Here is a 16,988-nt window from a genome sequence, read left to right as displayed (position 1 = left end):
CCCAAAGCATTCTGTGATTCCATCACCTTCAGGCCCCCCAAGCTCTGACTGATGAGGGGCTCCAGGCCACAGCAGCTGAGGAGCCCAGCTCAGGCTGGGCTGTGATCAGGGCTCACAGTTAAGGGAGCTCTGGGGGCACCTCATGCCTGAGCAAAGAGTCCATCAGCTGCCAGGCAGGCAGATGTGAGGCATCACAGGACCTGCTGCAAGGGCAAGCTGCAGACAGCATTCCAGGAGCACAAGCAGCTACAGTTAATCATCAACAGCCCCAGCAGGGAGCTGGGCTCAGGGAAACTCCAGCTGCTGGGGGGGTAAGGAGAGCTGCATAAAACCCTCAGCTCTGCAGACATGTGGGCACAGTCTGGGGGGACAGAGGGCACAGTCTGGGGGGACAGTGCCTTCCCTTAGTGACCACTGGAGAGCAACAGAGCAGCCTCACAGCTTCCTGTCCAGGTCAGAGTCTCATCTGCTGCTCCACACAGCCCCTAGCTCTGACCCCTCCATTCAGCACACAGCCTCAGGCTGTGCCAGGGGAGGTTAGGGCTGGAGGTGAGGGAGAAATTCCTCCCAGCAAGAGAGATTGGCCCTGGGGATGTGCTGCCCAGGGAGGTGGTGGAGTCCCCAGCCCTGGAGGGGTTTAGGAAGGGCCTGGCTGAGGCCCTTGGTGCCATGGTCTGGTTGATGAGATGGTGCTGGGTGAGAGGTTGGACTGGATGATCTTGAAGGTCTCTTCCAACCTGCTTTATTCTATCCTATTCTATCCTCAGCTCCCCCTCAGCCTCCCATGCTGAGCCCCTAGTGGAGGTGGTGCCAGAGCTCTCAGCTGGGGATGGGGAGCAGCACACTGCCACATTCCTGCTAGGGGCACCCAGCCTGGCAGCTCTCCATCCCATAATTACCTGATGCTTTGCATATCTCAGTGCTGGGCAAACTGCTCCAGCTGGCAGCAGCAAGCTCTTGCAGCACCTTGGTGTGTGCAAACACAGAGTCACCTCCAGGCCAGCGCTGCAGAGGGTCAGGAGACTTCCTCTGGGGTCAGAGTGTGCAGGGAGGTGATGGGAAAAGCCCAACCACAGAGCCTGGACACAGAGCTGGAGGGAGAGGAACTGCACAAAGCTCAGCAGGGGCAGGGGCAGGGCTCCTGCAGCTGGGAAGGAACAGCCCCCTGCAGCAGCACTGCTGCAGAGCAGCTCCAGGGAGAGGACCTGGCAATGCTGCTGGAGGGAAGTTCACCAGGAGCCAGCACTGTGCCCCCACGGCCAAGGGGGCCAAGGGTGTCCTGGGGGCAGGGAGAAGTGTGGGCAGCAGGCTGAGAGAGGCTCTGCTCCCCCTCTGCTCCCCCTGCTGAGGCCACAGCTGCAGCACTGGGGCCAGCTCTGGGCTCTCCCCAGTGCAAGAGAGACAGAGACCTGCTGGGGAGAGCCCAGAGCAGGCTGGGGAGCTGCTGAGGGGCCTGGAGCAGCTCTGGGAGCAGCAAAGGCTGAGAGCCCTGGGGCTGAGAGCCTGCAGCAGAGCAGCCCCAGAGGGCAGCTGAGCAATGCTCAGCAAGAGCTGAAGGGAGCAGGGGGGCAAGAGGCTGGGGCCAGGCTCTGCTGAGTGGTGCCCAGGGCCAGCACAAGGGGCAGAGGGCACAGACTGGAGCCCAGGAGGTTCCACCTGAGCAGGAGGAGAAAGTTGTTTGTTGTGAGGGTGCTGGAGGCCTGTCCCAGGCTGCCCAGAGAGGTTGTGGAGTCTGCTGGTGTGGAGAGCTTCCAACCCCCCCTGCAGTGGATGATCTCCCAAGGTCCCTTCCCTCCCCCAGCCTGCTGGGGTGCTGTGACTGTACCAAGCTGCAGCTGGGCCAAAGCTTTCCTTCAGCTAAAGAAAGGAGAGAGGAGCAACAACCAAAAGAGGAGAAGGCTTCCTGCATCAGACAAGCAGAACATTCTAATCTGATTTTCAGCCACCAGGCACAAACAAGAAGACAGCTGAGGAGATAAGCTGAGCTTTAGCTCCCTGCCCAGGCCAAAGCCTCAGCGCCAGCAGCAGCCCTGGGCAGAGAGAGCTCTGCAGAGCAGCCACCCAGGGAACCCCCCAGGCTCCTTCCTCCAGGAGAGGTCCACAGCTGGAGGGACTGAGGAAAACCAGCCCTTCCTGCTTCCCAGTGCCCCCAGAGCAGGAGCTCAGGAACTGGAAGCCTTTGCTGCCTTGGCACAAAGCAGAGCACTGCCCAGGCAGCAGACAGAGCCTGGCCCCAGCAGCAGCCCCGGGCCGGCCCTTCCGCTGCCTGCCGCAGCTTGGTGTGGCCTTCCTCCTGCTGGGACAGCAGCTGAGCCTGCCCTAGGCAAGGCAGCAGCTCCAGCAGGGCCTCCCTCACACACCAGCCCCTGGCTGAGCCTGGGCAGGGCCTGTGGAGGGGCTCCAGCAGGTGCCTGGCTGTGCCTCCCCCCGGCGCAGAGCAGCCTGGCGTTCAGGCTGCCCCACAGCTCCTCTGCACAGGGGCAGCCTGGGGGGGGGGCAGGGGTGTGCTTGCCTTGCTTGGAGACTTGGGGGTGTCTGAAACAGGGAGAGGTGGTCCTTCAGCTTGCAGGCTGCTGCAGAGCAGAAGCAACCCCCCCCTGCAGGGCTGGGGCAGCTCTGGAGCCCTCAGCACAGGCAGGGAGCTGCTGCAGCAGGGCCAGGGGAGGCCACAGCAGTGCTGGCAGGGCTGGAAGCCCTCTGCTGGGAGCCAGGCTGAGAGAGTTGGCCTTGGGCAGCATGGAGAGGAGAAGGCTGCAGGGAGAGCTTTGGAGGCCTTCAGTGCTTCAAGGGCTGAGCAGAGAGCTGGGGACAGAGTTTGGAGCCTGCTGGGCCAGGCCAAGGGGTGGTGGTTTGAGCTGAGAGAGGGAGAGTCAGACTGGGGAGAAGGGAGAGATCTTCTGTAGCATGAGGGTGGTGAGAGCCTGGCCCAGGCTGCCCAGGGAGCTGGGAGCTGCCCCATGCCTGGCACCAGTGCAGCTCAGGCTGGTTGGGGCTGGGAGCAGCCTGCCCTGGCTGCAGCTCTCCCTGCTGGCTGCAGGGGCTGCACTGGCTGAGCTCTGAAGCTCCCTTCCACCAGAAACCATTCATGAGTCTATCACCCCTTGTGCTGCACTGCCAGCCCACCTCAGTCCTTCTGCCTCCTCCAGGCAGCACAGGAAGGCATTGTTTCTCCTTTGGAGGGCTCCTGATGAAGGCTGTGCAGAGGGCTGCTCCCCACCCTCAGGGTCTGCCCTTGCAGGGAGCTCAGCTCCCTCCTGGCAAGCACCTCCAGGCCAGCAGGAGACACTTGGCCTGCCCAAGGTGCCAGCTCCTGTTGACAGCCCCAAGAGGAGGCCCTCAGCAGAGGGACATTTGCAGACCTTACTGCACAGCTCCAGCCTGGATGAACCAACCCAGGGGGAGGGGGCAGAAGGGGTGCCAGGAGCTAGCACCACCTCACTGGAGCACTAAGGCCTGCCAGGGGGTGCCAGGGCACACTGCAGCACGGCTGCCTCCCCCCAGGAGCTGACAAAACACCAGCTGCCAGTTTTCCCAGCTTTCCTCCATCCTCCTCTCACCCCTAACAAGAACAACTCTCTCCTTTAGTGTCTTGGCCTCAGCACTTGCTGGAGGGGCAGGGACAGACAGGCAAAGGAACTGCATCTTCCTGAGGTGAGAACTCAGCACCCCCCAAAGCTGCAGAACCTTCCCAAACCTTCCCAATGTCCCCAGGTCCACCCCAGACCCTCTCTGCATTCCCCAAACCCCCAGGCTCACCTTTGCTCTCCACACCCTCAGACCCACCCTGAACCCCTTAGCACCCCCAGGCTCACCTCACTCCCTCCTCCCTTACCCCAGGCCCACCTCAGACCTTCTGTGACCCCCTCAGCATCCTCAGCCTCACCTCAGACACGGTGTGAGGCCCTCAGCATCCTCACCTCAGACACTCTGTGACCTCTCTTGAGCATCCTCAGCCCCACCTCAGATCTCTGTGGTCCCCTCTGGAGCATCCTCAGCCCCACCTCAGATCTCTGTGGTCCCCTCTGGAGCATCCTCAGCCCCACCTCAGATCTCTGTGGTCCCCTCTGGAGCATCCTCAGCCCCACCTCAGATCTCTGTGGTCCCCTCTGGAGCATCCTCAGCCCCACCTCAGATCTCTGTGGTCCCCTCTGGAGCATCCTCAGCCCCACCTCAGATCTCTGTGGTCCCCTCTGGAGCATCCTCAGCCTCACCTCAGATCCTTGTGATCCCCTCTGGAGCATCCTCAGCCTCACCTCAGATCCTTGTGGTCCCCTCTGGAGCATCCTCAGCCTCACCTCAGATCCTTGTGGTCCCCTCTGGAGCATCCTCAGCCCCACCTCAGATCTCTGTGGTCCCCTCTGGAGCATCCTCAGCCCCACCTCAGATCTCTGTGGTCCCCTCTGGAGCATCCTCAGCCCCACCTCAGACACTCTGTGACCTCTCTTCAGCATCCTCAGCCCCACCTCAGATCTCTGTGGTCCCCTCTGGAGCATCCTCAGCCCCACCTCAGACTCTCTCCCCCAACTCCAGGCCCACTCCAGCCATTCAACCGCCTCCACCGCGCACTCCACAACCCCCCCGGCACCCCAGCACGGCCACACCGACCTGCAGCGTGCGCTGCCGCAGCGCCTTCAGCCTCTCCCGCCGCTTCCTCGCCTCCTCTTCCAGCCTCCCCAAAACTGGGCCCTCGGCCGCCTCCTCCACCTGCACACCGCCCCCGGGCGCCGCCATCTTTGCCCCTCCGCCCGGCCCCTCTGCCTGCCGTACAGCCCCCAACGCGCATGCGCGGCTCGCCCAGACCCATCGACTGCCGATCTCATCGATAGGCCAAAATCGATCGGCGCGGCGGCGCAATCGATTGAAAGCCGGTCCGGGGCGGGGGGGGGATCGGGGGGGGGGGGGAAGCGGCGACTACAACAAAAAAGAAGATGGGGGCGGGAGGGGCATTGGAAAATAATCAATGAACTATAAAATAGCGTGAAAAGGGGAAAGAAGCCCAAAGCCTATTGCTGTGCGCGGCCAGGCTCACTGCGGGGCGCGCAAGGCTCAGTTGGTCTAATTGAGGGGGGAAATTGGGGAGGGGGGCATTTTTCCTTCCCACCCACCCCCCCTTTTTACCGTCCTCTCCTTGTGGGCTGCGGGGGGAAAGATAAAAAGCGGGGGGGGAGGAAAGGGATAGCCCAGCAGCAGGTAGAAGAAGCAGCGGGGGGGGCGGTGTCAGTTCCCCCCCTCCCTTTCCTCGTACCTGGGGGAGGGTTCGGTGCTGGGGGGCGGTGGTTTAGCGGGGGGGGGGCGAGGGGGGGCGGAGCTGCCCGCCGTACCGTGCCGTACCGAGCCGTGCCGGCCCGGCATGGCTTCCCGGGAGCGGCTTTACGAGCTTTGGATGCTTTACTTCGCTAAGGTGAGGGCGGCAGCGGAGACCCACACCCCACCCCCCCCACCCCCCACCCCCAGATTTCACTGCCCCCTGGGGTAGGGGTGGACGGACACGGGACCCCTTTTAACCCCGACCCCCCTCCCTGCTTCCTCCTCCTGCTTCGGAAGGGTGGGGGGGGACTAAACCTGCACCTCCACCACCGCCCCGCTTGCACCTCCTGCATTCCCCCCCCGCCAGATCCCCATTTTGGGGGGCATCGCACCCCCCACCCCCTTCCCCGTTTTACAACCGCAGCCTGGGGTCTACGCTGCCCTCCTTGTTACACCCGGGGGGGTCCCCTGTGCACCCCCACCAAAACGGGAGTCACCGTGCCTCCCCCCTTGGGGTCACCGCATCCCCCTGGAACACACAGCCCCCACCCCCATTACCGGGGGGGGTCCGCACCCCTCTGCGCACCCAGCCGGGAGGGTTTGGGGAGGCAGTGGGTCGTGCCCTCCCCGTGTCCCTGTCGTCGCTTACCCCCCCAGCCCCGCTCCGTGTCCCCGTGTCCCCCCCAGCCGTCTCCCTGTGCCCACCCTAGTCTCATCTCGCCACCCCCTCCCAATTCCGTGTCCCTGTCGTGTCCCCTTCCGTGTCCCTAGCGTCCTGTGTGCCCCCCCGCATGTCCCTTTTCCCCCTCCCGGTTCCCCGTGTGCCCCCCCGCATGTCCCTTTCCCTCTCCCGGTTCCCTCCTCGGCGTCCCTTTGCCCCCTCCCCGTGTGTGTGTCCCTGTGTCCCCTCCCCAGGTCCCTGCGGCCCCCCCGGGCAGCATTTGCCGCCGCGGTGACACCGAGGAGAGGGTGGGGAGGGACACAAAGGGAACGTCCTGCCTCTGGAAGGGGGGCTCCTGCTCCAGGGGACACCCTCCCCCAGCCCCATCTTGGGTGTGTGTGTCCCCCCCATTGCATTTTGGGGTCGCCAGGGAGTGGGGAGGGTCCCCAGGACCCCTGCGTGTCCCTGTCCTCCCCCAAAGTCATTCCTCCTGCTTCAGTATGTCCTTAATTGTCCCTGCTCCATGGCGGGGGGGCACGGACCCTGGAGGAGAGAGGGAACCCTGCTGCTGTCCGGTGGCCCCAGGATGGCCCTCAGGGGCCACCTTCTGCACCCCAACATCAAGCCCCTCCCCCCTCCCCCCCCCCCCGCTTTGGTGGTGCTGAGAAAAGAGGGTGAAGCGCTTTGGGGGGCACCTCGGTGGCAGCAGCTGGCACCCTGGAGTGCCATCAGGTGCATTGTGCAGGGCACAGGTCCTGGGGCACTCTGTGGCTGTGGTGGCACAGGGACAGGTGCCACACCGTCGGGATGGCCATGGTTGTATGGGCACAGGTGGCACACCACTGAGGAGTCCATGGTGGCACAGGCACAGGTAGCACACTGCAGAGGTGCCCATGGTGGCACAGGGACAGGTGGCACACCACTGAGGAGTCCATGGTGGCACAGGGACAGGTGCCACACCACTGAGGAGTCCATGGTGGCACAGGCACAGGTGGCACACCGCAGAGGTGCCCATGGTGGCACAGGCACAGGTGCCACACCGTCGGGATGGCCATGGTGGCACAGGTGGCACCCCATAGAGGTGTCCCTGGTTGTATCCACACCATGGAGGTGCTCACAGCTGTGTGGGCACGGGTGGCACAGCGAGGAGGTGCCCCTGGCTGGAGTGGGACGCGTGTGCTGGCACCAGGGAGCGCATGGTGGGCGCAAGCCATGCCACGGGGGGGGCGCGGTGCCACCCCACGGAGTGGGTCACAGTCCCCTAGGGCCAAGCGCTGTGCCATCAGGGGCTGTCTGGGGGTCACACAGGCACGTGTGCTGTGCCCCCTAGCACGGTGCCCATGCCACCTCTGGGAGGCACCATGGCCAGGGCAGGGCCTCGCTGTCACCTCCCCTCCGGCCTTCACCACGGCGAGGTCCCCGAGCCCCAGCGAGGACAGCGCTGCCAGGAGTGTCCCGGTGCCCACAGCAGCCTCCTGCTGGCCTGCTGCCAGGCACTGTGTGATGCCCCCAGGCTGAGTGTCACCTGTGGCAGTGTCCCATGGGGTGACCGTGCCGTAGTGGGGGTGGTGCCAGCCACCCGTGCAGGGGGACTGGCAGGGTGGCAGGAGGTGGCATGGGACCTTGGTTGAGATCACTTCCATGGGGTGATGATGCCGTGGGGGTGATGATGCCAGCCATGGTGTCCCACAGCATGTAGAGGGACTGGCAGGGTGGCAGGAGGTGGCATGGGACCTTGGTTGAGATCACTTCCATGGGGTGATGATGCCGTGGGGGTGATGATGCCAGCCATGGTATATCCCACACCATCCAGGGGGACTGGCAGGGTGGCAGGAGGTGGCATGGGGCCTTGGTTGGGACCCCTCCCAGAGGGGTCCCATGGGGTGATGATGCCAGGGGGGTGATGCTGTATGCCACACCACGTAGGGGGGCCGGCAGGGTGGCAGGAGGTGGCACAGACCTTGAGTGGGGGTCCCCGGCTGCCAGGGCATGGCAGTCGGTGCCAGGGAGGGGCCCGGCCGGTGGCCTTTGCCAGCACGGGCGATTTTTGGGAGGGGGTGGGAGGGATGGAGGTGCAGGCGGCAGGCTCCCAGGCGTCCCCGCGCCAGCCGAGCCCAGAAGCCACCCAACAGGCTCTGCCAGCCTGCAGCCGGCTGGGACGGGCACCCGCGGGGGGTGGCCACCGCTGGCACCCGCCTAGCATGGGACACCGGCTCCGGGTGGGTGCCAGGGTGGGGTCGGGGGTCGAGGGGGGTGAGTGCTGGGCAGGGTGAGGTGCGCCCCGAGTTTGGCTGCCCCAGGATGGGAAGGGGCAGGGGGAGAGGGTTGGGGCAGGGCTGGGCACCCTCGGGGGCGCTCGGAGGAGTTTCACCTGGACGAGAAGCAGCTCTGGTGGTGGCATCCGGGCATCCCCCCGCGGCTCCGGGCTCCGTCGCCGGGGCAGGAGGGAGCTGGCGGGTGGGCAGAGCGGGGTGGGGGGCAGGCAGCACCCCCGGGGGGGCGGTGGGAGGAGGAAGCGCCGTTGGGGTGCCGGTGACTTGGCGTTTCCTGCAGCTCGCTGCTGGCTCGGGGCTGAGGTTTGCTGCGGGTGCTTTGCACAAGAGCCAGGAGGGGGAGAGAAAAGGGAAGGGGGGGACCCAAAAAATAACAACAACCGCCCCCCCGCCCCCTCTCCTGCCCCCTCCCCGTGCTCTGTCCTGGGCTGGCTGCACCGGCGTGCCTTGGGGGCATGGATGGCCCTGGTCACCCCGCCGGCCAGGTACAGGGGAGAGGGGCTGCGGGAGGGGGGGGTGCAGGTCTGGATGGGCTGGGGGTGGGGATGGGGATGGGGGGGACACAGAGGGCTGTGGGTGGAGGGGGCATGGCGGGCTGGATGGGTTGGGGGTGGGCACAAGGGGGCACGGAGGGTCTGCAGGGAGGACCTGGGGGTCTAGGTGCAGGTGGGACTGAGGAGGACATGGGGGTCTGGGCGGGGTAGGTGTGGAGGGTCTGGGGGGAACGTGGAGGGTCTGGGTGTGGGGGACATGAGGGGTCTGGGGAGGGCTGGATGGGGTGGCTATGGGGTTGAGGGGGGACACGGTGGGTGTGGGTAGGAGGGACACAGAGGGGTGGGTATGCGGTTGGGGGGACACAGTGGGTGTGGGTAGGAGGGATGCAGAGGGGTGGATATGGGGTCGGGGGGACATGGGGGGGCTGGAGGAGGACGTGAGGTGTCTGACAGGGTGGGCTTGGGAGATCTGGGTGGGACAGTCTGGGTGCAGGGGATGTGGTGGGGCTGAGGGAGACGTGAGGGTCTGGGGGGGGACGTGGAGGGTCTGGGTGGGGAGGGCATGGGGGAAGTGGAGGGGACACGGGAATGTGGGGGTCAGGGGGGCATGAGGGGTCTGAGTGTGGGGGACACGGCAGGGTTGGGGTGCAGGGGACATGGGGACCCTGGGGAGCGCAGTCACCGGATGCTGGTGCTTGTGGTTGAGCAGCGGGGGGGAAATGGTGACATGGGGAGGTGGTGGCTTGCAGGGAGGGCTTGTGGGGACACTAGGGGGGCACTGCAGGGCTGTGAGCTCCCTCCCCTGGGGAGACCCCCAGTGGGGATGGTCCCTGCCTGGGCTGGGGACACCCTGCATCGGGGTGCTGGGAGGTGTGGGTGACCCCATGGTCCTACACTGGGGTGCAGAGGGACATGGGGGACCCCAGGGTCCTACACTGGGGTGCACAGGGCTGAAAGTCCCCCCTGAGGTGCTGCATGGGGCACAGAGGGATGTGGGTGACCCCAAGATGCTATGTTGGGGTGCTCTGGGGCGTGGGTGTCCCCAGAGTGCTGCATTGGTGTACATGGGGACAGGAGGGACCCAAAGGGTCTGCAGCTGTGTGTGGAGGGACCTGGGTGACCCCAGGGTGCTGCACTGGGGTGCTCAGGGGCATGGGTGGCCCCGAGGGGCTGCACTGGGGTGACCCCAAGGGGCCACGCTGGGTGCTGAGGGCCATGAGTCACCCCAGGGTCAGGGGTGAAGGGTCCCAGGGTGGCTGCTGGGGGTAAATCAGAGCCTGGTACAGCTGATTGGCTGCAGGAGCAGGTGCTCTGCTTGCTGATTGGCTGCAGGAGCAGGTGCTCTGCCTCCTGATTGGCTGCAGGAGCAGGTGCTCTGCTTGCTGATTGGCTGCAGGAGCAGGTGCTCTGCCTCCTGATTGGCTAGTGACAGCCTCTAGGGACAGGTTCTTAGGTTCTGACTGGTCAGCAGCTCTACAGGTAGTGTGGCTCTGGGTGCTGATTGGTCAGCAGCTCCACAGGCTGTGCTGATTGGGCAGTGGTCCCATAGGCTGTGCTGTTCTGGGTGCTGATTGGGCAGTGGTTCTTCAAGTTGTTTTGCTCTTGGTTTTGATTGGTCAGTGGCTCCACAGGTTGTGCTGCTCTGGATTCTGATTGGCCAGCAGCTCCACAGGTTGTGCTGTGCTGGGTTCTGATTGGCCAGCAGCTCCACAGGTTGTGCTGTGCTGATTGCCCATTGGCTGGGGTGCTCCTAGGGCTGTGCTCAGGCCGATTGACCACCAGCTCCCGGAGCAGGGTAGGGTAGGGGGTCTTGAGTGCTCTGGCTGCTGATTTGCTGATGGCTGCGGGGGTGTGGCCGCTGTGGGATCTGATTGGCCAGGGGCTCCAACCCCGCCCTTCCCTGCAGAAGGACCTCTCCTACCTGCAGCAGTGGCTGGAAGCCTTCGTGATGAACTTTGAGAAGATCATTGCCCTGCCCTCGCTGGAGCCCCGGCGGTGAGCGGCACCCCGGGGGGCACAGGGGTCACCCCCACAGCTCCAGGGTCCCTCTGCCCCTGGTGAAGCCTGGGGAGGGGGTGGTGGCAAGGAGGGGTGGTGGGGTCAGGGTGCACAGCATGTTAGGGGCTGGGAGGGACCCCAGGGCTCACCCAGCCCAAGCCCCTGCCAGAGCAGGGCACCCAGAGCAGGGCACCCAGGGACACAGCCAGGCAGGGCTTGAGTATCTCCAGAGAGGGAGACTCCACAACCCCCCTGGCAGCCTGCTCCAGGGCTCTGTCATCCTCCTCCTGTTTCCATGGAGCTTCCTCTGCCTCAGCTTCCACCACTGCCCCTTGGGCATCCCCCAGCAGAGCCTGGCCCCAGCCCCTGGGCACTCCCCCTGCTCAGCTTTACCCACATGAATGAGGGCTGGGGGCAGCCTGTCCAAGCCCTCTGTCCCTGCTGCAGGCCGGAGGAGTCGGTGTCAGAGATCCCAGTGCTGCCACGAGAGGTTCTGCAGGTGCTGAGCCAGCGCCTGGGGCAGTGTGTGGCACAGCTCCCAAGGGAGGAAGGCACCGGGAGCAGCCTGGGCCAAGCTCTCCTCCTCCTCAAGTTCTTCATCATCATCTGCAGGTGGGTCACACACACCCCCAAGCATCAGTGCTTGGAGGTCACAGCCACCCTCTGGCCCCTCTCACCCATGGAGGTTCCTGCTTTAGGTCCTCTTGGTACTGCAGGATGGGGCCCAGGTGCTGGGCTGGGGGCACTGAGGGCACTGCCCAGAGTGGTGGGGGATGGAGGGGACCCCAGCTGGTGAGTGGTCCCCAGTGGTGCTGCCCAGGGCTCAGCACCGGGGCCAGCTCTCTGCAGGCTCTTTGTCCATGACCTGCTGGGGGGCACTGAGGCTTCCTCGGTCAGTGTGCAGGTGGCACCAAGCTGGGGGGCAGTGGTGGTCTGCTGGAGGGCCAGGAGGGCTCCACAGAGGGGTCTGAAGAGGCTGGAGCCATGGGTGAGGCCAATGGGCTGAGGCTCAGGCTGGCCAAGGGCTGGCTCCTGCCCTCGGGGCACACAGACCCCAGGAAGGCTCCAGGCTGGGGGCAGAGGGGCTGGAAGCTGCCTGCTGGGAAAGGACTCTGTGCTGGACTCAGTGAGCTTGAAGGTGATGATGCAGCTCCCCCCTGCCCCCCACTACCACCCCCCCAACCTGTTCTCCACCTCCCAGAAACCCAGAGAACATCCAGGCAGACAGAGCCCCTGGCTTCATCCCAGAGCTGCTGAAGTTCCTGCGGGTCTGTGCCAGCAAGGTGAGAGCGCAGCCTCGGTTCATCTCCCTTGGAGGTGGGAGCTCAACCCCAGCAGGATTCTTCCTTGGGGTGTGAGGGTCTTAACCCCAACCTTTCCCCCAGCTGAGGAGTGCCCATGAGTTGGAAGGAGGTGGGATGCAGCTGGAGAGTGGGAGGCAGCTGGAGAGTGGGAGGCAGCTGGAGAGTGGGATGCTCCACGCCCTGCACCTCTGCGAGTGCCTCTTTGACCCCTACCAGACGTGGAGACGGCAGCTGAGTGGGTGAGTGGGGACCCCCCCAGCCCTGCACCCCAGCATCTGGGTGACTCTCCCAGCCCTGCATCACCCCCAGCCCCCAGGGTGCCCCTAACCTCACCCTGTCTCCTTCCAGGGAAGTCATCAGCTCCAAGGAGAAAAGCAAATACAAGTTTGCCCCAGCCCCTCTGCCCCCTGAGTTCAGCACCTTCTTCCAAGGTAAAGGGAGCTGGGATCAGGATGGGATCCAGGGCAGTGGAGAAGGTCAGGGTGGGATTCATGGGGGTGGAGAGGGTCGGGGTGGGATCTATAGGAGCATGGAGAGGGTAAGGATGAGATCCATGGGGTTGCAGAGGGTCGGGGTGGGATCCATGGGGTTGCAGAGGGTCGGGGTGGGATCCATGGTGACAGGTATAGGATCCTCAGGCAGGAATCAAGCCCTGTCCAACCCGAGGACCCTGCAAAACTCCCCACAGAGGGGATTTTTCCCTGGGGAAGCCCCCAGAACCCCCATTCTGAGGCAAAAACCTTGCCCAGAAATCCCCTAAACCTCCCAGCTGCCTGAAAAGCCCCAGGCTGAGCCTTATTTTAGCTCCCAACCCCACTTTTGGGACCAAGAACCCCTCCCAGAGCTCAAAGCTTTGAGCATCTTCATCCCCTCCGTCATCCACAGGTCCAGCACCCACCCACAAGGGCTGGGGTTTGGGGGGAATTTAGGTAGAGAAGATTTGGTTGCTATGTTGGGGATTCTGTCCCCCTGCTTGCTCCCTGAGGTGAATCTTTCCCTCCTCATCCTCTCAGAGTCTTTCCAAGCTGGAGGGCAGCTCCCTGGAACGCTCCAGCTCCGTCTTATCCATCTTTTTGGGGCCATCCTCTCTGGATCTAAGGTAGGGGGTGGGGGCTGGATTTGGGATCATCCTCCCCATGATGGAACCCCAAGGTCTGGTTGATTCCAACAGCTCCACTTTCCACCCCCTTTACAAACCACCCAAAGAAAGGTAGAACTGTTTGGGGTGGTAAAGGCCACCCCAAGATCATCAAGTCCACCTAAGACCACCAAATTCCAACCCCAAATCCCTAAATTCCAGCCTGAAAAGCTGGAGGTGAGCCAGCACTGAGCACTGCCAGCCCAGCCCCAGCCTGTGCTGGGCTGAGCCCCAGCAGGGTGGGCAGCAGGGGCAGGGAGGGGATTCTGCCCCTCTGCTGTGCTCTGCTGAGACCTCCCTGCAGGGCTGGGACAGCTCAGAGTGCTCAGCACAGGCAGGGAGCTGCTGGAGCAGGGCCAGGGGAGGCCACAGCAGTGCTGGCAGGGCTGGAAGCCCTCTGCTGGGAGCCAGGCTGAGAGAGTTGGCCTTGGGCAGCATGGAGAGGAGAAGGCTGCAGGGACACTTTAGAATCATGGAATGGTTCAGGTTGGAAAATATCTTTAAGATCATTCAGCCCATCCAGTCCTGCTGCTAAACCACCACACCTCTGCAGCTCTGAAACCCCTCCTGGGATGGGGATTCCACCACCCCTTGGGCAGCCTGGGATGGTCTTTGAGAATCCTTTCAAGGAAGAAGTTTCTCCTCAGGTCCAACCTAAACCTCCCCTGGGGCAACCTGAGGTCATTTCCTCTGGTCCTGTCACTTGTTCCTGGGGAGAAGAGACCAACCCCCGCTGGCTCCAGCCTCCTTGCAGGGAGCTGCAGGGAGCCAGAAGGTCTCTCCTCAGCCTCCTCTTCTCCAGCCCCAGCTCCCCCAGCTCCCCCAGCTGCTCCTCCCCAGCCCTGTTCTGCAGGACCCTTTCCCACCTTTGTTGCCCTCCCCTGGTGGTTTGAGGCTGTGTCCAACCTGCTGCAGATGTCTCTGCTGACTGCAGGGGAGCTGGACTGGATGATGGCTTTCAAAGATCCCTTCCAAGCCATGGCTGAATGAAACCAAGTGAGCTGGGGTTGCTTAGCCTGGAGAAGAGGAGGCTCAGGGGAGACCTTCTTGCTCTCTCCAACTCCCTGAAGGGAGGCTGTAGCCAGGTGGGGGTTGGTCTCTTCTCCCAGGCAAGCAGCACCAAGAGGACACAGTCTCAAGCTGTGCCAGGGGAGGTTTAGGCTGGAGGTGAGGAGAAAGTTCTTCACTGAGAGAGTCATTGGTCACTGGAATGTGCTGCCCAGAGAGGTGGTGGAGTCCCCACCCCTGGAGGTGTTCCAGAGGGGATTGGATGTGGCACTTGGTGCCATGGTTTAGTCATGGGTCTGTAGTGACAGCTTGGACTCGATGATCTTTGAGGTCTCTCCAACCTTTGTGAGACTGTGATTGGATGTGGCCCTTGGAGCCATGGTTTAGTTGTCAGGAGGTGCTGGGTGACAGCTTGGACCTGATGATCCTTGAGGTCTTTTCCAGCCCTCTTGACTGCATGATTCCATGTCAGGATGGGCAGTTTAAAGCCCTCTCTCCTCCCCACAGCCCAACGCCCTGCAGGCCATCACGCCGGCGGCAGTGGAGGTGCTCCTGAGCGTCCTGCAGCGGGCAGGGGGCGAGAGCCGGGCGGTGCCAGGCCTGCTGGAGCTGGCGCTGCGGGGGGTGGTGGCCGTGGTCCACGTCCTGCACGGCAGCAGCCCCGGTGCCGGCCCCGTGCCCTTGCGTGCCCTCCTGGATGGCTACTTCAGGGTCCTCAACTCCAACCTGCCCATTGCCTCCCTGGCACCGGAGGCAGCCGGCAGCCTCATCGCTCTCCGAGTCCTCATGCTGGGTAGGTGCTTGGGGAGGGGCAGGGGGGCTGGGGGGGGACTTTCAGGCTGTGCCTGGAAGATTTTTCCCCACTGGAGGTGGTCAGGAAGAGACTGGATGGGGTCCTTGGTGCCATGGGTTAGTTGATTAGATGGTGCTGGGGGATAGGTTGGACTTGGTGAACTCAAAGGTCTTTTCCAACCTGGTTCATTCCATTCCATTCCATTCCACTCCACTCCATTCCATTCCATGGGGTGGTAGTTTCAGGCTGGGCCTGGAAGATTTTTCCCCACATCTTTAGTTGATCAGATGGTGCTGGGGGATAGGTTGGACTGGATGATCTCAAAGGTCTTTTCCAACCTGGTTGATTCCATTCCATTCCATTCCATTCCATTCCACTCTATTCTATTCTATTCTATTCCATTCTTGACTGGAGAGCAGTGGAATGTAAATGAATGACCACTGGATGTGCAAAGGACAATGTTGATCTCTTCTAAGGACCCCCAGTGGACAGATAGCTTCCATAAAGGTTAGACTGGGGGGGGGTGTTGTGAAATTTCTTCCCCCCCAGCATTAGCCTTGCCAGAGCAGCTCAGCTGGAAGCAGATGGAAGCTGTGTTTGCAGGGCACAGCTGCCATCTACCCTGGAAGGCAGGGAGGATGTGCAGAATGTACAACAGGTACAACAGTGCCAGGTACTGCTCCTGAGGCTGGGGAGGGGGCTGGAGCACAGCCCTGGGGGGAGAGGCTGAGGGAGCTGGGGTTGCTTAGCCTGCAGAAGAGGAGGCTCAGGGGAGACCTTCTTGCTCTCTACAACTCCCTGAAGGGAGGTTGGAGCCAGGAGGGTGTTGGTCTCTTCTCCCAGGCAAGCAGCACCAGAACAAGAGGACACAGTCTCAAGCTGTGCCAGGGGAGGTTCAGGCTGGAGATGAGGAAGAAGTTCTTCCCAGCAAGAGAGATTGGCCCTTGGGATGTGCTGCCCAGGGAGGTGCTGGAGTCCCTATCCCTGGAGGTGTTCAAAAGTGGCTTGGATGTGGCACTTGGAGCCAGGGTTTAGTTGTCAGGAGGTGTTAGGTGTTAGGTCATAGGTTGGACTGGATGATCTCTGAGGTCTTTTCCACCCTGGTTGGTTCTGTGATTTACAACTAACACAAGAACCCTGCTGGGCAAAGACCAGGGAGAGCTACCAGCTTCTCCTGCCCTGCCTGCCCCCCACCCCCCTGTACAAAAGGGAGAAGAGAAAGGAGCAGAGAAATTGATACCAAAACAATGCAGCCAAGGTCAAGCAGAAGCAAGTTAGTGTCTCCCCAGAGGCGAGAAGGGAAGAGAGATTGTTTTGGTACAAGCAGTTTCAGTTGCTTATCTCCCCCCCGGGGGTGTTTAGAATTCTTTCTTTTCCTCTTCACACCCTCTGGTGATTTATTTACATTTTGCTACTCTTCTGCTCAAGGTCTGTGAACAGCTTTAAAGGCATAGCCTAAAACTCCCCCATCTGGCAAACTGACTCCCTCCTTTGGCTGCCCCCTCCCTGGCTGGGGCTCCTGCTGGCTTTGCTGACCTTGGCTGCTTTGCTTTGCTGTGGCTGAGTACCTCACAAACAACTCTCTTGCTCTGCTCTCTCGTCTTGGGTGGGGGGTAGGGAAAGGGAGCAGGGCAGGGGAAGCGATTATTTGCCTCCTGGATTGGGCCGGGGGGGTTCAGGTGCTGTCCACATTGCAACTGTTGCCTGTTCCGTCGCCGTTGTTTGCATTCCACGTAGGCTGTAGTGAGTTTTGCTTGTAAGCACAGCTCGCTGTGCCTTCAGCTCAGCCGCTCTGGCAGTCCTATGTTGTGGGGTGGGGAGGAGGGGGGAAATTTCAACCCACCAGAGGGTGGGGGTGGGGAGGTGGGGTGGGGGCTAAGCCATCTCCACCTCGCCCTAGATGCCATCCCTGCCATGCTGAGCTGTGAGGACCGCCCGGTGCTCCAGGCTGTGTTTCTCAGCAACAACTGCTTCGAGCACATCATCCGCCTGCTCCAGAACAGCAAGGTACCAGGCTGCCTGCCACGGGGTCCCCAGCGGGGCTGGGCACCTTCTTCTCGGTTTAAACCTCA

The 16,988-nt window shown here is 62.7% G+C and overlaps 2 protein-coding genes across 7 annotated transcripts in view; one reads left to right on the top strand and one right to left on the bottom strand.

Annotated features, from left to right (window-relative positions):
- The window catches only part of CCDC12 (coiled-coil domain containing 12), a 37,652-nt gene extending 32,895 nt beyond the window's left edge, over positions 1–4,757 (bottom strand). The window contains exon 1 of the mRNA XM_068145813.1: positions 4,606–4,757. Within this exon, the coding sequence (XP_068001914.1) occupies positions 4,606–4,731 (126 nt within the window). The 5' untranslated portion in view covers positions 4,732–4,757. The remainder of the gene's footprint in view (positions 1–4,605) is intronic.
- A 570-nt stretch (positions 4,758–5,327) lies between these two features.
- The window catches only part of NBEAL2 (neurobeachin like 2), a 32,511-nt gene continuing 20,850 nt past the window's right edge, over positions 5,328–16,988 (top strand). For 3 of the 6 annotated variants that reach the window (XM_068145810.1, XM_068145811.1, XM_068145807.1), the window contains exons 1-9: positions 5,328–5,401; positions 10,582–10,670; positions 11,121–11,285; positions 11,875–11,956; positions 12,059–12,216; positions 12,326–12,408; positions 12,991–13,076; positions 14,631–14,916; positions 16,817–16,923. In XM_068145810.1, coding sequence (XP_068001911.1) covers positions 5,351–5,401; positions 10,582–10,670; positions 11,121–11,285; positions 11,875–11,956; positions 12,059–12,216; positions 12,326–12,408; positions 12,991–13,076; positions 14,631–14,916; positions 16,817–16,923 — 1,107 coding nt within the window. In that variant the 5' untranslated portion in view covers positions 5,328–5,350. Of the gene's footprint in view, positions 5,402–8,073; positions 8,128–8,338; positions 8,667–10,581; positions 10,671–11,120; positions 11,286–11,874; positions 11,957–12,058; positions 12,217–12,325; positions 12,409–12,990; positions 13,077–14,630; positions 14,917–16,816; positions 16,924–16,988 lie in introns of those variants that run through there. The other 3 variants (XM_068145809.1, XM_068145808.1, XM_068145812.1) reach the window with 3 other exon arrangements.

Source organism: Melanerpes formicivorus, unplaced genomic scaffold, assembly GCF_026170545.1.
Source record: "Melanerpes formicivorus ecotype bairdi unplaced genomic scaffold, bMelFor1.0.p_v2 SCAF_13, whole genome shotgun sequence".
NCBI classification, from domain to species: domain Eukaryota; kingdom Metazoa; phylum Chordata; class Aves; order Piciformes; family Picidae; genus Melanerpes; species Melanerpes formicivorus.
This window is presented reverse-complemented; position numbering and strand designations above follow the sequence as displayed.